Source organism: Ambystoma mexicanum, chromosome 4q, assembly GCF_040938575.1.
Source record: "Ambystoma mexicanum isolate Mex_15411 chromosome 4q, UKY_AmexF1_1, whole genome shotgun sequence".
Lineage (NCBI taxonomy): Eukaryota > Metazoa > Chordata > Amphibia > Caudata > Ambystomatidae > Ambystoma > Ambystoma mexicanum.
This window is the reverse complement of record NC_090928.1, coordinates 818,548,722-818,576,392: the sequence shown is the minus strand read 5'-3', so window position 1 is coordinate 818,576,392 and position 27,671 is coordinate 818,548,722. Positions and strand designations below refer to the sequence as shown.

The 27,671-nt window shown below is 41.0% G+C and overlaps 1 protein-coding gene across 27 annotated transcripts in view; it reads right to left on the bottom strand.

The window, feature by feature from the left end:
* NRXN1 (neurexin 1) overlaps nucleotides 1-27,671 on the bottom strand; it is a 2,019,102-nt gene that overhangs the window by 116,807 nt on the left and 1,874,624 nt on the right. For 16 of the 27 annotated variants that reach the window (XM_069608367.1, XM_069608369.1, XM_069608373.1 and 13 more), the window contains 2 exons: nucleotides 10,376-10,465; nucleotides 8,665-8,984 (listed from right to left, as the gene is read on the bottom strand). In XM_069608367.1, coding sequence (XP_069464468.1) covers nucleotides 8,665-8,984; nucleotides 10,376-10,465 — 410 coding nt within the window. The remainder of the gene's footprint in view (nucleotides 1-8,664; nucleotides 8,985-10,375; nucleotides 10,466-27,671) is intronic. The other 11 variants (XM_069608380.1, XM_069608381.1, XM_069608382.1 and 8 more) reach the window with 1 other exon arrangement.

Here is a 27,671-nt window from a genome sequence, read left to right as displayed (position 1 = left end):
GGAATGTTTGAGTCAATGTCCCATATTGCTGTGCCTAGTGTGAAGACACATTTTCTACTGGGGAGAATCGGTGCATCAGGTGATAAAAGCCAGCACACAGCAACTTGTTGAGAAGCAACAGCCCAAGAACATTTAAACATTCTGAGAGCGTTGATGTGACAGTGTGGCACAGGGGAGCTGTGTAAATATTTGTGTTTTGTTCTGTGGAGAGGAATTATTTTTTTATATTCTTCCTTCCCATAAAAAAATAACAAATTAAAAAACAATTTTGAAAAAATGTAAAATAAATAATAAAAAGCCAGAGAAATGACATGTTACACGTTCTTCAATTTAGTGTGGTGTAATGTTTCGCATGTTGAAAAATATTAATTTAATTGATGTTAAAACTTTGAAAAGCAGGTTTTTGGATAGGATTGGAATCATACGAAACTCACTTCCATCTCTCCATTTTATTTTCAATAGGGGTGCACCATTCATTTGTCTAGGGAGAGAACCTGTAAATATGGACAGTCGTCTTTCACAACACAATAATAATTCTGGATGCTTGAGAGTCTACCCAATGGTAACAGTGTAGTATGTCTTGCTGAAATGTGTTAATGATGTTCTGCAATGAGTCCCACCATGTGATGGTACTTAACTCAGATTTGAGAATGGTTCCCTGAGCAACGTCTCTTTATTCAGGCTCATGTCTCCTTTGAGGGTCTTAGAAATTCAGACTCTGACCTCATCCCTGACAGTAAGGAGAGAAGTAAAAACTGAGTTTGTTCCCCCATTACGGCAGGACAGTAAAGACCTAACAATTGAGTGTTCGTCCCAACCCCAAGTGACAGGAGAGACATATATAATCGGTGTGTGTCCTCATACCTGAGAGTCAGGTGATACATACATATTCAGGGTGTGTTCTAGCCCCAGCAGGACAGGGGACAGAAATTCAGGCAATGCGCTCCACACTACAAGCCAGAAGAGACATACACATGTAATATATGCAGTCAGCCATGTGAGACAGAGGACGCATAAAAGACCAAGGCTGTACCCCCAACCCTGCAAGACAAGAAAAACATACAAGTTCATTGTGTTCTTTCATCCCTGTGAGACTGGGGAGATGTAAACATGCATGCTATGCCACCATGTATGAGAGTCAGGAGAGATATACAACATGAGTGTATGCCCTCAGTCTTGCGAAATAGGAGTGACATACAAATTCAGGATCTGCCCTCTGTCCTGCAGGAGAGGAGAGATGTAAAATGCAGGCAGTGCCCTTGTTCATGTTAGTCAGGAAAGACATACAAATTGAGCATGCGCACTCATTCCTGCAAGACAGGAGAGACATACAATGTCAGATTGGGCCTCCACCACCTCTGAGATGGGAAGAGCATACACACTGAGTGTGAGTCACCATCCTTGAATGATAGGAGATACATACACATTCAAACTGTGCCCTCACCCCTGCAGGACATGAGGGAGGATCACATTAATGCTTTGCCCTTTCCACTGGGAGCCAGGAGAGACATACACAAAAAGTCTGTGCCATCATCCATGTGAGGTATGAGACATGCCAACATTAAATATAGGCCCTAATACCTGCAGGACATGAGAGCCATAAAAAGTCAGGCTGTGCCTCCATCCCTACAAGACAGGAGAGACATAAAAAGAGTGTGTGAGTGACTATGTTCTATCACCGAACAAGGTCATTTGCTCATGTGCACCTGTACTAGGCTTTGGTTCAAGAATACAAAAGTGCAGCACACTTTGTACTTTATACTCTTGGTGGGTGTTTCATAAACCTTTTTGTTCATCATTACCTCAGTCACCATTGTCCACCACCAACACAATAACATTGATTCTCTAGAGCATGAGCTAATAGTATCAATGGGAACCACAATAGCTGCCACTCCAGTGCAGTGGGAAACAGCAGACCATCCTCTTTCTCAACTATTTTCTCATGCTGACTTTGAGGCTCCTGCCAGTGTGTTTATGAAATCAAAAGTATCTTGTCATAGTTGAATGGGGTGTGGTGCCCATACATTGTAGTGACCTTCGCTTGTTCTACATGAGGTCCAAGAGATGCATCTTTGGGGGTTAGACATAGTAGTGTCAGAAGAACTAAAACCATGCTGTGACTGTACATTATGTGGGCGCAGTTTAGCATGTCAGTGGCTACATGGACACGTGCTGCTGGCCACACAGACTGCTTGAAGAACGAATACTACAGTGTGTCATCATACTTAACAAGCTGGCATGTTTTGCTCAAATACGCATATCATCTCTATAATAGGCCCACTACTGCTACCTTTTGCTCTCCCATTCCCACACATATTGAAGAGCATGTATATGTGAAAGTTGCACAGCCTACATTAGGTGTCCCTGCAACAGATGCATTTAAATTGGAGAGGTCAATACAAGGTGAGTACACACTTCCAATGGGCTGTTGGGATACACAGTTCAGTTGTTGTTGTCTGTCCATCTTTCCTCTGATTGGAAAGCACGTGATCTTGTGAGCATTTCTCGAGTGCAGTCTTCCACATTCCAACTATTTCTCATGTATTTGTCATCTACTGCTCACACTCTGGAATGCAGCCACTTTAACCATAAACGGGGTTCAATGAATGACATCAAATGATACTCAATATTTTCTTTCATGTTGTTAATATGTGGTCTATTCTGAAAGATTGCCAGCAGTTCTCTCACCAGCTATGCAATGGCTGCCTCATGTGTGCTATCATGAAATGCTGTTCTTTTGGAAAGTTTAATTTTGAGCAAGTAGGCCAATGAAAGAACCACATTCAGTGACACACATTGCTGGCTCTCAAACTGAGTGGCTTCCAAAGTTTCGTGAAGGGGCTGTAGCAAACAGCAGCCATTATCCATGAGCTGTCATTGAGTCAAATTGAGGAAAGCCCCATCCAGTGCTTAACTGTGATTGTATCTATAATCACTCACAGAATTGATTTGTTCACACAGCTGGTGAAAGATATGCAGTTAAATTCCAGCAGGTTGAACAGGCATTTTAAGCTGGCAGTGCAGGAGTTTGTGCTGCACCTTCAATGCACTCAAATAAGTTATATCACTGCGTAAATGACTGGAATAAGTGCAGATATTGTGTTCCACAACAACCATATCATGGTCAGGGGAGCAATCTCTTACAAAATATTTCACAACAAGGTGGAGAACATGAGCAAAGCATGGCACATACATTGTGTTTCCAGTATTAATGCATCAAAGCCTTTGAAACCATTGTCTGATGCCACAACGTCCAATTTTAGCCACTCTGCCACCACCTGTGCCTCTTTATTATACCTGTTGCCTGCTCCTGTGTGGCTCCTACCATCAAAATCTTGCTTACACAAAGTGGCTTGTTGGTTGACAGCATGAAGCTGCTTGGATGGCTTTCCTTGTTCTGCACTAGAGGGGAAGGTGACCCAATGAGCTGTTAAAGCCACACAATCAGTGCTTTAACCATGTGTCAACATATCCTTAGTGAAGTAGACTTTCCCACCTTACATGTTAGTCTTGCTCAGAATTTGCCAATGGATTCAGCACTTACCATTAGCTCTCTGAAACCTCTGTTTGCAAAAAAGGCATATGGCCGAAGTTCTACTGCCAGTATTCGGATCAGTTTCCAATTAAGCAGCTGTACTCATGGGTGGTTACAATTACATTTTGGACTGTGCTCAAATGACTCGTAGAAGCTAGGCCGGCAAATAGAAATTGTTCCCCTACTGCTACTTTGTGTTTGGGTGCTACTGCTGGACCTGCCTGGCACACTTCATTGATGCATGACTGACATAGCTCACAGTTCTAGGATCCACAAATGGAGCGTTGCCAGTATTCCACTGAGTGCTTATTGGCTCCTGGAGGAACACTGTGCAACATTATGGTCCTACTCTTGGGCATGATGTTGCTTTATATGCCCAATATTCCCCATGTTTCCCAAACGATATAACTATTCTGCACGGAATGCAGGTGATAAGATGCTGCTCTTTACCCTATATGAAGAAGTTCCATGCCATAGATATGTGTTGTGGACTCAACATTTGGAACATAGCACTCCTCAAGTTGCACATATTCAAGAACGGGTACTGGTTGCTGTGATGCTACATTAGGCACTGTTGTTGACTGACATATACCACTTCCACCTTGGGATCTCTAAGGTGTATCACAACGGTGGTAGACAGGACAAGTGCTTTGTGGTAATTGTTTCTACATACTGACACAAGGGGGGGGATAATAGTAGGTGACTATTCAGTATGTGTTTATAACTCCGCCTCCAACCACTGACTGGGTTGAACTCAGTATATCAAGCTCTCTTAGTGTTCTCCTATTAGAATAAGGGGTGTAGAAAACATTCTGGTCATCATCATCAACTTCATTATCTTGTCCACCACCATTGCCAACATACAAATCATAGTCCAAAGGATTGGAAGGGGTGGAAGATGCAATGGGTTTGCTAGGTTGAGCGACATCCGCTCGTTTAACACTGCTCATGTGCCCCTGTCCTACTGCACTGCTGAGAATGGCAAATCCAACCCCACCCCTTAATAGCATTTGCTAACCTTGCAATATATGATGTGGTAGTCTCTTCAGCTGACACCTCAACCAAACTCAGCAGAACATGGGCATTTACATGAGCTAGTTGCAACATGGGGGCAGAGGAAACATTCCCACATTTGCCAGATATTAGGGAACTTGGGTTTGGGCAGGCTGCACTGAGGTGGCAGAAGCAGCAAATCCAGAGATGACATTAGAATGACTAATGTTCTCCCTCACAACTGTTTTGTGTGAGTGTTCCTGTGCAAACAAGCTAGCCAAGCACAACATCTCTGGCCTACTACTCACAGTGTGCACAAGGAGGTGGGGTTTTGCATCACACAGTCAATCAACCTTCCACAAATTGCCCACCACTGCCACCAGCCATTATTCACTCAGCCCCAAAATGTTCTGTTCCCAAAAACAATGTGACTGTTTGTTTTGTTTTGTGTGTGAGTGTGAACATTCAAATAAGCTTGGCCAGTGTAAAAGCCTCATCTGACCTACTGTTCACAGTGTGGTCAAGCAGGCGGCGTGTTACCTCACATAGCTCGTCAATGTGTCACTAAATGCACACCACCACCACATCCAACAGTTTGTTCTGCCACTGCTAAAATACTCTATTCCACCAAAACAAATCAACTGCTTGGTTTGTGACTCAGGGTGCCTTTCAATAATCTGGTACAGTTCACATTCTGCCTTCAACCCGTTGCTCACAGTGGCTCAAGCAGGTGTTGTGTTGCATCACACAGAAAATAAACAGGACACTAATTCATTGACCATCACCTACAAGAGATGTTCTGGCTCCTCCAAAACATCTTCTTCAACAAATCAATTACACTGTTTGTTTTGTCTATGAGTGCACCCTTTTGTATAATCCAGCCCCAAGTAAATTCCTCCTCTGGCCAGATACAGCCTGCTCAAGCAGGTAGTGTGTTGCATCACCGTGGCCAATCTGTCACTAATTTACATAGTGGACCAGAGATCAAACCTTTTCACATTATTCAAATGTTCTGATGTTAGAAAAGATCTTAGAATGGATTCACAGTGCTCCAGACACAAGTGTGGTTGTGTCACATCCATCTGTAAATGCAACATCTGTAAATTACAAATCAAAAAATGTTTGAACAATCGACACTGTGAATCCATTCTAAGATACTTTCAAACATCAACACATTTGATATGATATGATAGGTTATTTATAACATGCTTAATACCTAGAGGTTTCTAAGCGCGGACCCAGGGAACGAACCTGCGTTGCTCCATGAGGTCTTGCTTCCAAGGCGAGCATGTTGCCCCTGAGCAATCCTCCCGAGTCAAAATTGTAGAATTTGACAAGGTTGGACCTCAGCCCAACTATGTAAATTGCTAAACCTACATATTCGGATAACTTGCCATTAATATCACAACATGAGAAGTATTTAAAGAGGGCTCTACAGCATTTTACATAAGTGACTTTGATGAATCACTTTGAGTTAAACACGTGTAGGCCAGGCTTAAACTTCATGAAAGCATTCATTATAATTAAACCTGTTGAACATCAGGTCTATTTTGTTTTACCTATATTTCTTGCTGTTCTCATAAATGCTATTCTCACTCTCTCTCTCCTTTGTAAAGCCTCTCATTAATTCCTGGTTAGTTCTTTCCTCATCTCTCTGCTCTCTCTTTTCTTTCTACCATTCCATCTTGATTCCTTCTCCATGTCTCTTAGTTGCACATTATTCATTCTAGTTTCTTTGTTGATGTCTGCATCATCTCTCCATTCTGATATATTATGTTGGCCAAGACTCTGAGGCAAAATACATGCAACAGACTGCTATAGAGAGGATCCAGCTGGACATGTCAAGGGATAGTGCTGTACGGGCACAAAAAGATCTAATGTTTTTTTTTAACAGCATCACTGCGCTGCTGTAAAACCAATTCACTCTCTGCCTTCCTCATCCCTTCTTACATCATTGTGGGGATGTCCAACTTGCTGCAAGAGCACCTTATCTTTTCTCAATACAGCTATCATTATTTGAACCTAGAAACAGTTGGCGGAGTGTGTAAGGGGTACGCTGGCTAACCATGAAGATTGCATAAAATGCCTTTATAAATGGGTTATTTTGCCTCAAAGCTATTATTCAACCTTTTCTTCAAGGGTTCCCGATGATCCGTGGCTCCTGCCTTAAAGGGAGTTCACTCAAGAAGGATCTGTCAATGACCCGTCGACAAACTCTGCTAAACCAGGTACATTGCAGTAGTAAAACCTTTTTATAAGGAACCAAGAATATATCAAACAATATATGGCCTGGACTTGTCAGTATACTGTATTTACAGGTTTCCCAGGTAGGGGGATCCTCACACAGAACTGTGTCTTGGGTAGGGACAAAATATTCTGCAAATTGTTTAACCCAACTTGTTTTCCTCCCATGTCTAGTGTTGGTTTACATTGTTATTAGACTTGTATCTAATTTACAACTGTTAGCAGTTGGTGCATTTTAAAGGAGTCAAGAGTCAACTGTGGTACCACATAGATAGTCAACACATTTATCATTATATATTGTCTGAGCACAAAGTGTGTTATTGTGTGTGTATATAACTTGAACCTTATTTATATAAAGAACTGTATTATCACTAATGTAGTTTACTGGACATTCCTTTGTGGGGGCTTGGGGACTACACTCTACTTAAGAACTAGCCCGCATCACCTTCTGAGAGCTTAAGCATTGATTTCTCGTCCGTTGCTACCAACAATAGAGAATGTTGGCTGGGGTGCTCTGTGCTTCTACTCTGCCATATAGAGGACAAACGTTCAGATAACCCCCCCTGCAGTCGTTACAGTTGCAGACAAAGATTTTTTTTTGCAAAGATTATAAAATCATTGAATATAACTTTAGACTCCAGGCAGCTGCTTTATGATGTGCTTAGCTAACAGAGGAGCCCCATCAGACGACTGTCTGCAGAAAAATTATGTTCATTTTTATCACTCAGATCAGCCCCGTTCGCACATGATTAAAGATGCCTCTGATTAAAACAAATTGTACCCTGGCTCCAAAGGATATATTTTATTGGTAGCTTCAATCAAGGAAAATGAAATGGTCGCAATATGTGTGTATTGATTTCTAGATGTCTGCATTCATGAATACTTGGGCTATATGCATTATCATAAATGCAACCACGTCTTTCCAAACCTTAATCACAGACATATGTTGCTCTTCACACTATTCTCTTCCAGGACTATGCATACTCAATTTGTTCCTCATTGAGAGTCTTAACTACTGTTTCCAAAATATATGTGTCTTTAAATTGTAGTACAGAAAATTGATGTATGAAGGTAATTCCTAATTATGTAGACCGGGCAATCATTAGGAAGGCGAATGTGAACAAGGCTCTCTGATGTATAGCCAGGCAACATCTTAATGAACCCATTCAATTTACCCCTTACCACTGAACACAACACATTTTATATGTCTGATGAATTGCAAATAGTCGTGTAATTTATTATATCTCTGGGAATCCACAAGTGTTACATTGACTGTTACCATAATCCGTAAAAATATACATTTTCTAGTTTGTGTTCATTATTGGGCAAAGCTGAATGCTTCAGAAAAGGGATTTGTAGATTTGTGGTACTTGAAGAGAGAATTATATCACCTCTCAGTCTTCAGGTTGTACCTAACAGAACAGTAGGTAGAGTACGGGTGAAATTAGGATCCTTCCTAACATATACATTGACTTGGCTGCTTAGATAACATTTTTGGACCCAAATACTGATAATCATTGGGATTCCCAATGACATCACGCCTGAGATTTTCAAATATTGCAAACAATAACAACATATTACAATTGTAAATGATATATACATCCATAACATACATGCAGTGCTCAAAACCATGCACATCAACACTAAGGTTTCTGTTACCAATAGCAACAACAGAGAATACCTCGCTGCACTATTTTAAATTGCATGTGAATCAAGTAACAAGTGTGTTGTGGACTTATCTCAACATGTAATGGAAAAGGCTGCCTTGTTGCTACAACATGTCTTTCTTACTTGGAGTCCAAATAAATTCTAACTACAACAGTGCATAGATCTGTCCTAAAACGTAATAATATATTTTAGTAAACCAAATAAAAGGATGCAAATGCACTAACCTGTCCTATAGGTTCTCTTGTAGCTGACTTGCCTCTTCTGGCAGTGCTCGTCGCCAGGGTTGTTGTTGTTTCCATAACAGAGGTGGACATCTCAGACTGCATTGCTGTGGCTGTTGACTCTGTAGTCATAGGGGAAGGCACATCTCCAACAAGTCTCACGTTTCCTTCTATCACAATGTTGGCATCATTTTCAGCAGCCATATTCAGAACCTTCAAGCCATTGTAGTAAAGACCAGTAAGCTGGCCCTGGAAAGGCTGGCTTCTGTCCTTGCCTCCAATTTTTATAGTTGCTTGGCTATTGAAGATTGTTAGCTGCCGCCCTGTAACATAATGTTATATACATGCAAGAATGTTGATTGTGAACTTGATATGCTTAGATGATGACTAACATATCTTCATGGGGTGAAAAATGATAGCAATAAATTATATGGGAAATCCTCATAATTCATTGCTTTTTAATGAGGTGCATATGAAATGCAATTTGACCAATACATATTGTACTTTAATAAATATCAATATTAAGTCTTGCTTAAATGCCAATCAAAGATATTCACAAATGTATATAGTTTCTTGTGAACAATGTTAACAGGGAGAACTGCAGCTGATGCACACAAATAGAATATGTTTTATTTAATGCACCATTAATAGATCTTCTTTGAAATGTTCAATTGTGTTCCCTGTTTTTTTGTTTGAAAGGTTGTTATTAATGAATTATTACCATATATATGTGACAGCACATCCATATATGGATTGGAAAATATAAATATAGATTTTCAGATAATCTACCAATCTGCATAATTTGCAAATGAGCTATAGGTTAGTGGTTTTAAAGACCTGGATGGAATGTCTTTAAATATGAACTGGAATTGAGTGTTTAAAACTACACAATGAAAGGGAAGTCATTATGTTGTATATGAGTGAGTTTGTATTTGTGTGTGTCTGTGTGTGTGTTTGTGTGCATTTCAAATACAAAGAAATTTCACAAATAGTGTGTGATTGGCATACAGCAAAACTATAATTTGAAAGAAAAGCTATAAGATGTAAAAGCGGCTTCCGAGATGATACACATACCAATGGAGAAAAATGGCACACTTCAATTAAACAGAGAAATCCTCAGCAAGAGTCATAAATCTATCAAATGGACTATTCAATTCAGCAGATGGGCTTCTGCACAATAAAAGCATGCACACAATGCTATGTTCAGTTTGCATTAGAGGTAGTTCCAAAATCCCCACGGAAAGTTGCAAACGTTAAAGGGACTTCATTTTGATTGGCAATCCATATTGCCCACTATTTAAAATACCTAGAGTTTAAAAACAACATATTTTTTCAGGACCATAATAAAATATCATATCTACATATATTTTAGTAAATAATTTAGATGTTGGAACAGGAAATATAATCTATGAATGATTTAGCATGTTTGGTTAATGTCTTATGTGAGAACCTTCATAGATTTAGTAGATTATATTTAACAGTCCCTTTAACCTTAAGTTAACAGGGTAGGATTATTAAACATCTGATGTTTCTAATAAGGTATATAAATTATTGTACAACGTATGCAAAAAAAACTCTATTTACATTTTACTGTTTAAATGTTGTTTAATTTAGTTTTAATGAATATTTATTTTAGGTTTATTTGTGGTACAATGAAATACTACTTGGTTATGTTCAAATTATTTTTATTTAAAGTTTTAATCAATGTTTTTACCTTTGTCGAGTAGCCAATCATCAACTACTCGACCAAGTCGATATGGAATTCGCTGTCTAGCAATCGCCAGGCGTTCGTTATCATTGTTTCCTTTAAAGTTTAAAGAGACATTTCATTGGTTAAAATCTGTAAGGTCAAAGGTTAAAAGTTAATACTTAAATCTTGAGCTAAACAGTTGCCACACGATTTTTTTGAAATTTGGATTTTTAAAAAATGCTACCTAAAACAGTTCATGGTTCCGACTTTTCATTCAATCATTTATTTTATTTTAGCAAACAAAATTAATCCTATGTTAATTGAAAATTAGAAATCTGCCTTTCAACTAGGTTATTAAACTTTTGTTAAATACAGATCCAAACAACAGATTTAAACATCATATAATGGCTTTACAAAAATAATCAGTGAGCTCAGGGTTTTTGATATTTCTTATTATCTAGTTAAACAGATTTATGTTTTCAAAATACATTCCACCTCTTACTCCAAGTTGGACCTTTGAAGAAGAACAAAGAATGTGAGACCCTGTCTAGAACACTTACTGTATATGTCATTCATCTAAGACAAACCTCATAAAACACAAACCTTTCCCTAAAGTGCAACCATGAGTAGAACATGTGGTGTATGTAAAACTGTAGCAAAAATTGAATATATCAAATTGTGTCATTGATCCTTGGTTTGTTTCATAGGATACACTTCATTGGTACACAATTTATGAAAGAGCATTAAGGCTTTGACAAAAGTTACTTGTGCCACTTTGTAGGCATTGTGTCTGTGCTTCATTTAATGTTTAGTATATTTGGTTTCATATTCCTCTTTGCCATTTAATACACGTGAAAATGATTTGTAGAACAATCAACAAACACTTTGACATCTTTAGTAATACAAAGTTAAATGAAAATGCAGCAATCTTATAAAGTAATGATTTGTTAACTAATTTTTCAAAATGCAACAAAGGATACTCTAATTGTCAACGAGTCTGTGCTCATGTTTAGTCAGCGAAGGTGTTCACTGAAACACAAGATTAACAAAACAAACTGTGCATTATAAAGAAATTATAGGGGCTTTGGCACTACAGTTTAAGATTCACCTTTAGGGTTTAGAAAAAAGACTTGTAAAGACTGATTCCAAAAAGCAGAGATGACTTTGTTTTGCTACTTTTCTGAGAACTCCTCTTTAACCAGAGAAGTATCTTCCCAACCACACACAATTTGAACTGGGGGTGCAGGGAGCATATGCAATATGTCCCCATTAAGGAATCCTGTAAACAGCTATCAAATTACTGCAATTTGGGTAGGTATAAACTAAGTTAACTTGTGAAATTCTTTCTTAGGGCTATGAGGAATCACGCCTGTTTCCGAATACCCTCATGAATGTGGGTCCATGAATGTTGCTAATAACTATGATTGTGTGAACTAATGTTTTGAAGTAGGTGGGTGGCCTTACAGTAATTCTATTAGTTACAAGGTCATACTCCAAAAGACATAATGTGGAATGCATTTCTTAAAGAAATACATTATCTTCCAATTGCCGGCCAATAGAAAATAAATGCATATAGCTGTTTGTCACCTTGAAAGACAAAAGACACTATTTCAACCATTTTTTTTCAAAATACGGCCTAACTTGAAGATGATCTTCCATACACTTTCTCAATTTATAACAGTGTTTTTTTTCTCACCCTCTTGCTAAACAGGTATTCATTTTAAGTTGTGTACATTTGTACTGTGTCAATTTGACATTTTTGAGGCAAATCCACAACCGAATCGGATAGGGCATTAATTATAAAGCAGGCACTGCACAGAGATGGAAGACAACTATTTGAGATCCCAGAGGAAATCCAATTCAGGATCACATGAATTATATGTCTTATTTATGAATAGACTGACAGCAGATTTCAAGTTGATCAGTAGATGGATATTTCCATCTGCTGCAAGTTGCAAGGAAACTGGTGAGTTTTGTAGACAGTGTTGTAGGTTGAGTCCTTTCTAATTCAATCAATTTAGCAAGAAATAGGCAGGTGAATTAAAGGCTTAGGGATCATGGACAGTGCTATGTGGGTTGTAAAAAGATGACATGATTCACTTTCATCTTGTTGCTGCCATATTTGAAACAGGTATACACTAACATATTATTTCTTGGGAATATGTGTTCGTCTGGTAAAACAGATGCTAACCTTATGCACATATATGTAAATGGTAAACACACACACAGCTACAAGGTTCTAAACAAGGATAATATCTGCAACATGTGGCATCCGAATAAATACTATAAAGTGACAAGGGGACCAACAATCCAACTCTTTGTTTTCTAGGTATAATTAGGTAATGAGGCTATGCTAATATTATATTTTACTGCTGCTGTAGAAATTGTAATTGATGACCTGTGGGTTTTTCTGACGTTTTTCTACATTTCTCCGATGTTCTTATCGTTTGGGGCTTGATGCATACAGCTATTATCATTGGTAATTCATGTTCTTCTTGTTTCCTCTTTCCCACCCTGTGTTCTAATCTGGGCGAACAGCTCACTATAGGGCTGACTGACCAAATGTGCGACTGTAGGAGTGAGTAAATGAGGGAGTGCTGAATGACGATCAAAACGCCTCCACACACTGGATATCTCTGCAGAACTCGTGGAGGGCCCTAGGTTATTTTCTAAAAAGGGTGGATTTAAGAGAAATGGTGTGGACATGATTGGATTCTACCCAACGTTTTCTGGGGACTAGAGACACTGAATGTTCTTCCTTTGTGAATGGAGCATGATCTGTGGGGGATCACAAGTAGTCCTTTTCCAGATATATGTATCACATGATTGGGAACTTGAAAGGCATGTTTTATTAATTAGTTAGAGAGGCATCATATTATGTAGGCTTTTTCGGGGTTAAGCTGAGTTAATTCTATATCTGACATGAAAGGAGTGGCAGGTGATCTGAATGACTTCAGCATGGGCTATTCTAGCCAAATCTGAGTGAGTTTGTGATTTGTGGCAGACTGTCTAGTTGCTCGCATGTAAATCTCTGAACCCAAACAGGATTACCAGGAGCTTATACGAGAGGTTCATTACTAATTGGATATGCTGTAGGGTGTTTAAAGCACCATGTTCATAGTCAAAATAATGAGGCCAACATATTTCATTTGGGAGTTTTGGTGATAAGGGTATTGCACTGTTAATTTGTTTAGTACACGTAGTAGCTTTGTAGGACACAGTATGCTGCTCCACTAGCTATAGGACCAGGTAGATATGACTGGCAAATACACAAGCGCAGTGGCTGCAGAAGGTATAGCTTCTCAAAAGTAAACATTCTAAAGCAATTGTCTGGACAGGATGTAAGTGTACCTTAGCAGGTCAGAATAAAATGCAACAATGAAAAAGCTGTTTTTGAGGAGGTACCAGATGCTGACTGTTAGAAGGTACCTGAGGAAGATATCTAGCAAGCAAAGGTGAAGGGACATCGCTGAATGTTATAAGTGAAGCAATTCTGTTTTCTCCACTGACTCATCAGTATTATTCAGTCTCTTGGTTATGAAATTTTAACTAATTCCTCAAGAGAGCTGTAGGAAAATACTTTTCGCATCGGGAGAGCATGAGGATTCACAGAAATGTGTCAGGGAACTAGTATACAGAGGCTATGAGATTGCACAGTCTGATAGATCCTACAGAAGAGTGGTGGGTTCTCTCATCTTTCATGCCGGGAAGCACAGGGGCCCTGAAGGGATTCCATATTTGACAGACACAGACATACACATATGCGTTAAGTGCAGTGAGGATGGAAAGGAGGTCATTGTGCTAAAAGTAGTCATTGTTGGGTGCCCTGCATGCAATTGTCCACTTTTACTAAATGGAGTGAAATATGAGAGAGTGGAAACAGACAAAATAGCCTTAGCATTTTGTTAAAAAGGTAAAGGCTGCCTGCAAATTATGCTTTCAAACAGCATTTACAATGGAGTGCAATGGGATGTGTCTGCTTTTAGCAGGCGCTAAATGCAGCCTGTGTTCGCACAAATCCATTTGTGTTTTCCCAACATTTTGATTGACTGTTGTAGGGCTGTGATGGTGCTTCTGGTGCCCAAATTTACATTTTTAAGATGCGTGGACGAACAAGTAAAGAGATCATATTTATACACGATGTGTCATGCTCGTGTGCTGAACTGTGCACATAAGTAAGAAAAATGAAACGCTGAATTTTAATCATGCACTCTGGGCCCTCATGCAAAATATGAGTGTGTGTGTTTTTTTTTTTTCTGGGGAGTGGTAAGCATTTCACAAAGTGCATTGCTTATTCAGAACGATACATGATTCTCTATCCCGTCCCTATGCAATACCGTGTCTATTTTATGCATGCCGTATAATGGGAAAAACACAGCACAGAGAGGTTGCATTCTCATGTTTGCATTGTGGAACCATGACTAGAAATTATCATGTGGCGCATGAGCATTTCCAGTCCAGGTTTGCACATCCTCCAATGAAATACGATGGAAACATTCATAATTAATTGCAGGCAAAAATGAGTTATTTAAGTCATTTTATTTATTGGGCATTTGTAGGGCGCATATACACAAGAGTTTGCAGGTGCCACAAGACAAAAAAGTGGCTTACGGGGATATAGGAAAAGAAAAACAACAATGATGGTTATATTGGCCTTGTAAAAATCCTACTGTGCAAGTGCAAAGACAAAGGTGATAAGTGCAGGGGAGGGAGAAGTAGGGAGTAGGATGGGAGCGGGTGAAGGGAAGCAGTGTGGGGGGCAAAGCAGTGAGCAAGTGCTGAAGGGGCCAACAAGGGAAAGTGCCAGGGGAAAAAGGGGGAAGGGCAGATAAGTGTGATGGATAGGGTGGCCCAGATTCGGGCTAGTCCGAGGAAGGGTGCCTCAGGGCAAATGCTGGAAGGAGATGCTGGGGGAGACTGATCATGGGTGGTCTGGCCCCTGTATGACTCAGAAAGGACCAAGCACCACTTGTAGTGGTAGAGGGACATCATCCCGGGAGAGGGAGCAGGAAGGAAGCAGAGAAAGGGAAAGTCTTGAGAAGTTTAAGGACCTTAGAAAGATCAGGCTCAAGTCTGAGGGGGGCAGGGAGGCCGTTCCAGATGGAGGAACCTGCTGAGGAAAGGGATTTACCTCCCACTCTTCAGTTAGAGAAACAGCTGACTTGCAGATAATTGGAGTTAGAAGACCGAAGAACTCTAGCAGAGAGGTATTTAGGGAGAGACAGCTGGGTGTAGAGAGGTCCCAGGCCCCAAACAACCTTGTGGGTGATGTAAAGGGTCTTGAATTTGATCCTTGCGCTCACCGGGAAGCAGTGGAGATATTTTATGGCTGGAGAGATGTGGTCCCTGGGCTTGAGGGTAAGGATAAGTCTTGCAGCCCTATTCTGGATTAGTTGAAGGGTGCAAAGGGAGGAAAGAGGCAGATTTAGGGAGAGGCTGTTGCAGTAGTACAGCCTTGAGAGAACCATAGAGCAGGAGATGTTGATCTTCTGGGGAAGGTGAGGATAGGGAGAATGCCTCTGAGGAGGTGGAGCTGAAAATTGGACTTCTTGGCAAGGTCCATGATAAGTGGAGAGAAAGAGAGAGAGGAGTCAAAGATGAACCAAGGTTGTTTCCCTCACAAGAGGGTGAGGTGAGGGGAACCAGAGAGTTCATCCCAATGAGAAGGATTTCCTTTCTTACTGGCATTAAGGCAGTAATCATTGTCAGAGCACCACACTTGAATAGCAGTCAGGCAGTCAGGTATGAGAGAGGAAGTAGAGGAGGAAGAGCAAGGAAGCTTAAAGGAGAGCTGAGTGTCATCAGCATAACACTGGAAATGAGGAGAGAAGGTGCAGATCAAGTCCACCAGAGGGGCTTGGTATGTGTTGAAGAGCAATCACAATGGGATACAGCCCAGAGGGGTGCCACAGGTAGAGAGTGAGTTTTAGAGAAGAAGGGGCCCATTTGCACTTGGGATGGTTGGTTTGAAAGGAAGGAGGTCAAACCCGCCAATGTCTGGTCCGTGATGCCTTTGGTATCATGGAGATGGTTTATGAGGATGGAGTGGGTGACTGTGTCAAAGGCAGAAGAGAGATCGAGGAGGATCAGAACAGAGGGAGAGTTAGGGTCCGGGTTTGAGAGCAGGTCTTCATGGGTGTTCAGGAGAGCAGTTTCTGTGCCTCTGGGTGCTCTGAAACCAGACCGGTGGTCATGGAGGCAGCCAACCGCTTCAGCACAGAGGGTCAGTTTGGAGAAGATCAGCATCTCCTTGAGTTTGCCCAAGAAAGTGGTGATAGAGATAGGGTGATAGTTAGCCGGGCAAGAAGGGTCAGCAGATGCCATTTTTAAGAGAGGGTGTACTATAGAGTGCTTGAGAGGTTGTGGAAAGGAGCCAGTGGCAAAGGAATTGTTACAGAGGTCAGTCAAGGCTGGGGCGAGAGAGGCAATGTTGTCCTTGATGCCTCTGGAAGAACAGGGAGCACCTGTTTGGAGGAGACTTTCAGAGAGCGGACTAGTCTAGAGACCTTGTCCAGTGCAATGGGAGAGAAGGAAGAGAGTATGGGGGGAGTGAGGGAGGACAAGGGAGGCAAGAGAGGAATGGGGATCATGGTGGCAGGAATCCACTCATGGAAAAATAGAGCCACTCTACCACCAGACCAGGAAGGCCTGGGATTGGACATGATCTTGTAGCCCTTAGGGAGAAGAGTGTCAAAAGCAGTAAAAGAGCTGACCATGAACCATGTCTTAGTGAGAGCAAGAACGACAAGTTAAAGGACTTCATGGTGGAGGCAGATGTCAGAGAAGTGTGTGAAAGCAGAGAGGGTATTGAGGGTAGATAAGTGAAGCTGGTTGCCTCCTTTAAATGTTTTTCAAGGGTGGGAGCACAGGGGTGGGGTGCCACCATTAGTGGGGGGAGGAGGATGGGAGATGGTGGGGTGACAGGAGAGGGGGGAAGTTGAAAAGAGACACAACATGTCTGTCAAGAAGGAGACGGTTGGGATGAGAGCCATGGACCATGACAGAGTAATTGCAATAGATATTAATGATGACCCTGGAACATGTGAAGTGAGCCAAGAGCACTTCTCATCTGGTACCATGATTAATGGGTGAGGAAGAAAAATGGGAGGACAGAAACCATGTGGGGAGGCCATAAATCCGGGTAAGGAACAGCAAGGAAAATGTCAGTGATAGTCTGTCTGGAGGAAGCACTGACATAGCTGTCGGCAATGGGCAGACCAGGGCTGGAGATCGGAAGTGTCTTCTTAAATGTTTTCCTTCCAGACTTTGAAAGAGAGGGAGGATAGGTGATGGAGAAGCAGTTAGAATAGATAGGAGAGACAGAGAGCACCATGGGGGCAAAATAAGTCATGTCAACTGCAATGTACACTTACAATTGTCGGTAGATACCTGTCCTTAACCCCCCTTCCTCCACATGAGTTCAGGTTTGAAATGCCTGGGTGCACATACAAGAATTACACAAACATGACTGACAAGGCCAATTTGCACTCGCAGCTGACGCTCCTTCTGAATGCACATCCCTCCTGGGATTCAGCAGTCCTACGTGTTGGTCCATCGGTGTCACAGAAAGTGCAAAGCACTTTTTGCTACTCATGTGCATTTCCATATCAAGGATGCCAAGGGGAATGCACTTCATGGTGCAATTTAGCAATAGATATGTCTTTGTGTTTTTGAGCACATAAGGGCGAAAGCAGGCACTAAACAAAACATACATACATAAATAAATACATGCATACATCAATATAAATTAATGCATGAAGAAAGTGGATTTATTTTTGTAAACGTATGTGCCAAATTTAAACATGCCACTTTGATGAAAGGTATTCATTCTAGCCAAAGAGGTAACAGCTGGCAGTCTTCTATCATTAAAACATGTCTTTAATTATGCACTATTAAAAATACACGTCACATCTTTCATAAAATCCAATATATATAATCCTTAAATTGAAGTTGTTTGTGGTATTGTTCATGGGTGTTGCTGGCATATAATTATTAGCGGTGAGAAGCATTTCTGCCTGTGGTGGGTATTTTGTGAAATGTGCTCTTGTACATCACTGGCTGGTGTGGAGCTAGATGGGGATTGGATTACTGGAATATCAGACATGTATGATTGTTTGCAAGTCAGGGATCAAATGTTGACCCAGAGGTTTTCCTTACACCAAATGTGTTTTGCCTTCCTCTCGGAAACCCACACTTTGGGCAGCATAAAAACCATGCATTACCACCAGTCCTCCTTCCTTGTCACCGTCCTAACAGTTTGCAGGTGTCTCCAACATCCAGGCACTTCCCCACAATCTCTTAGTGGGCCTATAATGTGCCTCATCTCCTTGTAATCCACCTGTGTTTTCTATCTCTGACAGTAATATGGGTGGTTGCGGAGCTCTTTGCTGTTGGCCGCGGTTTGTACTTTCAAGTAAGTGGTCCCTGGAGTGCCTGGAGTCATATGGTTGCAGGCCCCATACCTGAACCACCACCTCATCCACCCCCTCTTCCCTCCTTCAGTTGGGTAACGGGTTGCCTGAGGGGGCTCTGGTCGCCTCACTGTTGTGGGTGATTGAGGGTTCTGCCCCCTCCCTTCAGGATTGCCATGCAGTAGCGGGTGTCCCTCCTGGATCCTGGATCCTGTGTGCTATGCCATTGTGATGTACACTTAATCCTTAAGTTGAAGTTGTTCATCATATTTTTGAAGGGTTTTGCTGACATATACCTATTAGCAGCGAGAAGCATTTCTGCCTGTGGAGGGAATTCTGCTAACTGTGCACCTGTGCGTCAATGACTGGTGTGGCTCTAGATGGGCATTGTATTGCTGGTCTATCATACATGCATGAATGACGTTATTTGTGATTCCAGGCTGGTGGGCTTTGAACATTCTCCCAAGTCAGGGGTCAAGGGTTGACACAGAGGTTTGACTTTCACCAAATGCTGTTTGGCTTCCTCTTGGTAAAACGCACTTTGGTAAGCATACATACCATGCATTGCATTTGTAGTGGAGCAATTGTTGGCTAGAAAACAGGTGCCCCTCTGCTTTCCCCAGAAAAATACAGAATTACAAAATCAGAAACAACACATTTGAAACTCCACTTTAAAATCTCCTGGAAATGCAGCTGGCACAAAGAAAAGTTAGTTTTGCTGCACAAGTAGGGACAGAGGAGGCATTAGCTTGCACAATTAGTGTGTCTTTTTAAATAGAATACACCAGGTTGCAGGTAAGCATGTACCAAGGATGAGGAACTCACAACACTAGTAGGGCAGTATTTATATAGGTAGGGATGAGGTTGCAGTGCACCTATGTGTAGAAATGTTATGTGCCAGGCATGCAACAAGTTCTTGGTAGGCAGCAAATAAAAGCAGATCAAATATGTCCTGCAGAAGAAACATAACATGCCATGTTAAAATTGTGCTAGTAGAGAATTCAGCTTGCTGCTTTAAGAAAAGCCCAATTGAGCATGCTTGAACAAATCAGGGAAAATGCTGCAGCCGGCTAGATGGTGGCTACCCAAAGGAATGTCAAGGCCGAGCCTTTGCAGGGAGTGTACATGGCAGAATAAGATATTATTGTGTTCTGTCAGCTATCAGAGAAATCAAGTTGCAAAGACACAGCAACCATTTCAAGTTTATGGGCTGAACAGGGCATCCCAGGAAATCAGAAGGAGTTGGCCGATTTATGTATTCTGTAACCAGTTAGGCATGAAGGGAGGATGCAAGAAGCAGCTAAAGAAAAAAACAACAAAATGCTGCACTTAAATCTTAGCAGGGTAAGAGCAGGATGACTCACATAAGTCATGATTCATAAATCTGTCAAGAGCAGGATGGCGAACAAGGCCTTGAGTCTCGGTGACTTATGGCATGGGAGGTAAACATGGGCTATTTGATTTAATTAAAATAAGGCAATACACTTCTCTCTCTCTCTCTCTCTCTCTCTCTCTCTCTCTCTCTCTCTCTCTCTCTCTCTCTCTCTCTTTCTCTCTCTCTCATCCACACAAACATGTCAGCATGCAGCCAGTTCCTGGACAGTGTGACTGTCTGTTAAACTGATGAGGTTCATGTCTTTTTTTCACTGCAGAAGTAGTTCAGGGCCTACCAACAATCAAATGTGATGATAAGCACACTGTTTTAGGGGAAGGTCCATGGGTGGGATCCTATATAACAATTGTCCAAACACTATTTGTGCACATATAGGTTCCATATGTAGTTTCGTAGAGGGCGCCAATAATTAGGAGTGATAGGTTTTCATAACTGTGACATCAAATGATTCTTTGAAGAGTTTGTTTGTCATCTTTTTTCCAGCCTTGAACACTACAATTGTAGAGACACCTTAGTCACAATGTTTTATTTCAGCTTACACAATTTACAACATAAATCAAAAAAATGTAAATACAGCACCTGAACAATATAACAAAGTTAAAACCATTCCCAGGACTTCGACAAAGGACAAAACATGTCCTATAATTAGATTCAAATTGTTTCTCCAACCATTTAAAAGCCCATTTCACATACTCATAGAGATCAGAGATAAAACTACTATCATTACAGCACAAAATAAACATTGCAATCAACAGAGTTCTAATATAATAACATGATAAATGCCTGAACAGCCACTGTCTCCTTAGCTCAATCAACAATTTACAAATTAACGTAACATGGGTTAAGTCTTCAATAACCCCAATAGCACAGGAGCAGTTCCCATGTTTAAACAGCCAAGACATGTGTCCCCTTAGAGGTAACCTATTGAGCCTTAAAATTGAGATGATACACCTCTGGTCAGGAGATCTCATTGTGCTTATTGTACTACAAGCAGGAATTAAACTAAGAGACAGCTATATGTTTTAAAGAGCTCACCTTCAAAATACAATTCATAGTCTGATCAACGTCTAGCACAGTAGCTGTCTATTTTAGATCTATCTTACATTACTTGTGGAAAGCAATAATCTATTTGACCCATAGCATTCCTAATATTGGGTTTTACATGTGTCATTACATATACTTTCTAAAAATATTCCCCAAATCTTTGCCCGACATGTAGCTGGATACTTGGGGTTCGCATTTCCAAGCAAAGAGCCTCCACTAGGGCACTCAGACGTAGACCTAACAGATTCCTCAGTACTCCATTCTGAATGCAATCTAGGACAGCACAATGCATGTATCCCCATAGTTCATAACTATACAAAACTGTAGAATAAACTTTGGCCTCCATCACCTGAATGAACATATCAAGCCCGCGTCTGCCATACTTCTAGCAGAATCTCATTAGGCCACCCAAACCTGCCTTGAACCTTTTTTTTCCACTGTGTTAAAATGCAGAACCCAGGAACAATTACCTTAGAACAAAGTCCCCAAATAACAATAGGAGGTTGCTACCTCAATAATAACATTATTAGCTGACCATGTATATTTTTGAATGTTACGACCAAAAGCCACTATTTATGACTTAGAGGGGTTTAGGTTCAGACCACGTGACTCAAAATAATGGGCTGCATAGCCCAATCTTCTGCCTAAACCCTTCAGTGTAAGGTTAACAAGATAGTGTTGTCAGCATACAAGAGCATAGAATATCTAACCCCATTTAGAGCTGACAAAATCATTACTACCTGTTGAGAGCAAGGTTTCAAATCAGAGAGAAAAACAATAAAAAGCAGAGGATCCAAAGGGCAGACCTGCCTAAAACCCTTATTAGTGCCAAAGTCCATGGGCATCCCTTGGCAGACTTTACTGCGTACATAGGCCATGGTGTTGAAGTAAAGACACATTATCAACTGTAAAAGAGCAAAAAGAACCCTAATTTACAAATTCTACTCTACAACAAAGCGTGATCCAAAGAATCAAAGGCCTTTGCCAAATCTAAAAAAGCAGCATACACAAGACCTCATCTAATTAAAACATGCATTTCAATAACTCTTTTAAGAACAAATGAATGATAAATCATCTTAAAACCTTCCCCAGAACAAGCTTGATAGATAGGGAAAATAACATTGTCCACTGCCCACTCTTCTAGCCTTACCAGCAGGCAGCAAACAGCAGGCAAAAACCTTTGTAGCACTATCCTGCAATGATATAGGTTGATAACAATGGGGATCATCATGAGACCGCTTCTTCAAAACAGGTATTATTATGTTTTTTTTTCTCCATGAGATTGGGAAAACCAGGGTCTGGCCAATCCCATTAAAAAATGTACACACAATTGGAGCCCACCACCCTGTAAACCATTTAAAAATATCCAACCTTATTCCATTCGGGCTGCTGGGTGCTTTACCCACTTCACTACCATGAATTGCCCTCGTAATCCCATGTAGTGTAAAGACAACTCTACTGGGTGCCGGCAATGCTTTCCAAACATGCAACAGAGTCTCCACATTCACATCAAACACAATCTGCCTGTAATGGGATACCCACTCAAATGGCGAGATAAGGCTACCTTCAACACTTCCCCGATTATAAAACCCATGACAAACAATGGCCCTAAAACCCTATCACATTGTTTTATCTAATCATCTATCCAAAAGGTCCCATTACAACTTAATATAAACCTTTTTATTTTCCTTTAGCAGGTTTTTATTTTGTTGTTTTAGACTATGCAGATTACCTGCATTTGTGCTTTTATTTTTTTTTAAATAACACATAATTCTCGCTTAGCCAGGTGGTATTCTCCATAAAACCAGGGAGGATCTTGTCGCTTATGTACCCACAAACCAAAGTTGTTGCTAATGCCAGTGCAGGCTCGAATATATGACCACCTCCTTCAAACCTCTGCCTCTTCTAGGGCAGCACCTAACCTGTCCTGGGTGTCCAGGCAAAGGGTGGGTCGTGGCTAAGTAGGAGAGTAGGTGAAAGTTATGTGTCATTGGCACACAGCCAGTTGATTATCTTGTGCCTGAATTTCGGGTATGGTTGTTCCGTTCTGAGTTCAAGTGGTAGTTTGTTCCAGCAGTGAGCAGCTTTGACAGGAAAGCTGGATACTCCCGCAGTGGAGCGTTTAAACCTAGGAATCTCTAGTTTGGAGGTGTTAGCAGATCTCGTAGGTCGTGTGGAGATTTTCCTGTTGATTTTTTCCATAAGATACGGGGGTGCAAGGTTGTTTAGACATTTAGATGTGAGGGAAGCTGTTTTGAGTAGAATTCTTTCTGTTATTTTTAACCAGTTAGCCTCTTTCCTGGAATTAGTGATGTGCTCCCTGTAAGGGATATTTAGTGCTGCTCTTAGGGCATTGTTCTGTAGTCTTTGAAGTTTATCAGTGATATATTTGTTGGTTCCAGAGTACAGGGCATTACAGTAGTCTAACCTAGACATGATAAGGGCGTTAGCTAAAGTAATACAGCTGGCACTAGAGAGGTAAGGTCTAGCTGCACGGATGAGTTTGCAGGTGTAGGTACTGGAGGAGGCGAGGGAGTTGACCTGCTTCTTGAGAGTAAGGGAGGAGTCCAGATAGAATCCAAGGGTTTTAACCACAGACATCACCTTGATAGGGTTGTTATCAATGCTGAAGGATGTGTAGTTTGTGCATAGTTTATGGATGTTGACTTCAGAGCCTAGGATTAGTAGTTCTGTTTTTTCAAAGGGTTATGGCAAAGGGTTTCGGATAGAAAGATAAGTGGAGATGCAACGGGGTAAAGATGGGAGTGAGGGGCATGGATGAATACTGGGTTGTAATTTATCAATTAAGGGCATTATGGGTGCTTCAGTTTGGGTCTTATTAGTTGGATAAATTGAACAAAATTACAACTTAAGTAAAGGTAAGCACAGGTGTGGTATTAGGGGTCGACCGTTGCATGGAGTCATCTCGCTATCTTAGGTGAATGGATGAATAAGTGTGAATCATAAAACGTCTCTCATGTTACGTACCTAGCTCTCAGATTTGTATTTGCCTGCATAACTCCACAAACATGACCATGGTGCTGTTCCATGGGATTGTGCAATCATGAGCCAATTTAAGGAAGTGGGTGCAGCAGGGATTAATGCAGGCAGTAGCACCACAACTCATCTGCACATTGATGGTGTGTTGGGTTTCCAGTTTTAGAACAGATGATCTCTTCATTGGGGTAGATGTACATAAGGGGATCTGTGAACAGCTCAGTAGACCAGCATATCAGTGAAGCCAGAGATGCACAAGAAACTGGCATTCACATGATTAATGTAAGGCTGTGTTGTAGGAAGTGGTACATGGAAATTGCTGGGGAGCAGTTCGTTATCGAGGACCAGGCAGAGCAACACAGAGAATATTTTCTGGTACATTCAAGGTACCAGTCCACAGGTAATTTGGTAGGTACCCATGGCACAAAATGGGATAACTGTCATAACTGTCAGATGTTTCTTCAAAGGGGTTATAACAGTCTGTAGCAGATAATGCTTCATATGTGATCTTGAATTTGCATGCATTTGTATTAATTTGTTGATTATATAGAGCTGTGAATAAAGTGTTGAGCAAAGCGCAAAACACTCATTGAAATATGAGAAATGTTTCTTTTTGATAAGAATGGAAAAGAGAGAAGTAGGTGAACTCCCAGATCGAAAATGACAGTTGAGTCCAATGATTTGGAGACAAAAGACAAAAAGATAAAATAAATAAAGCTGGGAAAACATGGTTTTAAGATATGTTAGAAAAGAGACTGTAACTTTGACCTGAGATCAGGAAGTGATAAAGAAAGAAATGAGAGAAGGGAAATCTCAAGGGGGGCAGACTCTGAGCACATTTAAACATACTGGGGGTCATTATAAGTGCAGTGATAGGGGGTTAACAGCATCGGTAAGGATGCTGGTGCCATTAACCCCTTACTGCTGCATTACGAGGTCCCTTAGCAGGTCCCGCTAGGAACCAGGGAGCTAATAACAGGGCGCGTTATTAGGTCCCTCCTCATTCCCATTGAGCTCTATGGGGGCTCGAATGGGAATGGGATGGGTATTTTGAATGGGGACTTACCGGGTCCTCCAAGGTTGGAATGACCGGTAAGTCCCCATTCAAGGAACCCCGGGCCCGGACACGAGTTTGGAGGCAGCCATGGCGCTAATAGCACCATGGCTACCTCCAAACTCGTAATGAGGCCCACTGTCTTGAATCAACTAAACTGTTTGTTTTTTCCTTTTTTCAACATTAAACCATTTTTTGATATTCACCATTTGAATTGGTCTTTTTATTTAGAGAAAGAGCGCAGCCCTGGGACAAAACTTATTTATTTTATGTTAATACAGCCCAGGTCAGTCTCTGAGGAGATCCTAGGTTGCAGCACTTTCTGCTGCAATTTATGTTTAGCACACAAGGTAAGAAAGAAGGGCTCCACCACTGTCCATGAAGCTGAATATTTCATAGTAGGCACATTTAAACATGATAAAGACAAAATGCAATATTAGACAAGAATCAAAGGGGTACCAGTGCAAATATCCTAGAGCAGTAGAAATTGAGTCATGACCCGGAGTATGCAAGATAGCCGAACATTTGCGAGACAGTGGAATAATTGCCAAAATGAATGCCTAGATTGCGAGCAAAAGAAGAAAGAGTGAAAACAGAAGGAGGGGAAGGGAATGGAAGACAGAGATATTGGGAATGGATTGATAAAGAAAGAAAGAAAACAACCTCAGTTTTGAAGGATTAAGATAAAGATAACTAATGGACACCCAGAGATGAATATCTCATAGACTGGTGAAGATAGTAGAGTGAGGAAAGTCATAGAATGAAGAGAATGAGAAGAAATCCTAACAGGTACTGGGGACTATAAAAAATGAGTGGACCAAAAACAGAGCCTTGAGAGACTCCATACTGGAGAGAGATCACAGAGAAAGATTTCCCAGACCAGGAAACAGAATAAGTATAATCTTTAAGACAAGAACAGATCTTCAATGTGTCTGAGCATGGAAGCATTGACCACCGTGTCCAAGCTGCACAGAGGCAGAATTTTCTAAGTACTAATATGCAAGGGGAATAGGCACGCCCTTGGATCAAGGGTTGATTTCCTCTCCCTTCACCTTAGGGCCAGATGTCTACTCTGACTCTACCTCTGGTCTTCAAAGGCTCTTTGAACAATCAGGAGCAGTGCCTACAAATGCCTATTAACGAGACTATCCATGCATATGTTACTTAATTGAATGCTTCTTGGTACATTGACTTTGATACTTTTTCTTGTAAATGCATGAACCCGGGCATTGTTCAATTTTACATACCAGTCATTGGCTTTGTATGTTCCTTGTTGCTTTACCTTCCTTTGTTAACATTCAGTGGGCCTCATTACGACCCTGGCGGTAAGGGGTTAACGCCAACGTTAGCTGCGCCGACCCCTTACCGCCAATTCCGAGTTCCCCTAGCGCCATGGAGGTTTTAACACCCGATTTTAGCGGGTGTTAAAATCCATGGCGCTAAGGGACCATGGAGTTAATTACGCCACCGTAATTTACGGTGGCGTAATTAACGCCTTCCCCACTCCCATTATGCCCTATGGGGCAAAAATGGGAATGGGGAAGGGTAAATGGGGATTGGGGACTTACCGCCCCGCCAAGGTCGGAATGGGGCGGTAAGTCCGCCAACCACCATGGTGTAAACGTAGTTTACACCATGGTGGTAAAGTCACGGCCCAGGCGGTAACTTACCGCCTGGGTCGTAATGAGGCCCAGTGTGTTGTCATTATTTGTAATGTGTTTATGGCGGGGTACAATGGTGTTTGAAAAATGTGAATAGGTAGTGATGGTGTATTTGGTTGATGGGTGCTTCAGTTTTGAATTATACATTTGTAAATGTAATCTATGTGTGCAGTAATATTGGCCTTGAAATAGTTCAGTCTCAGCTGGATGCTATTAGGACCACTGTATAGTGGAATACATATTTTTGTAGGTTTTCAGGCTGTTTTCCACAATTAGGTGTCAAATACTGTATGCTGTGTTGCATTAACATTTCTGAGCAGAATTTTTCACATGAGGTGTCATTTAACACATGAGATTTTTCACATGAGATTTTCTGAAATTTGCATTTAAAATTCAACTTGTAAAAAGGTGGTTGGAAAAAGATAGACTATCATAAACACTGCATTTATTTTCCACTGCCCAACTCATAATGAGGGTTTAAGTGACCTTAGAATTAACTGAAACATTCAATTTAATGAAAACAGATTAGTTAGTGAATGCAGAAAAAAAATCAATATCTTAGAAAAGTTGTAAAGATATGCAAGACAAACCTCTACAGCAAACACATATTTAAGAATAATATGAAAGCAATGGATAGGTTTCTTAATAACTTATTCTTTGGGCATAGTGATTCTTGAGATGCAAATGCGACCTATATTATTTGGTGGTCTGAATTCAATAAAGACTTGCTGACTGGTTCTTGGTATTTACTCACACTGAT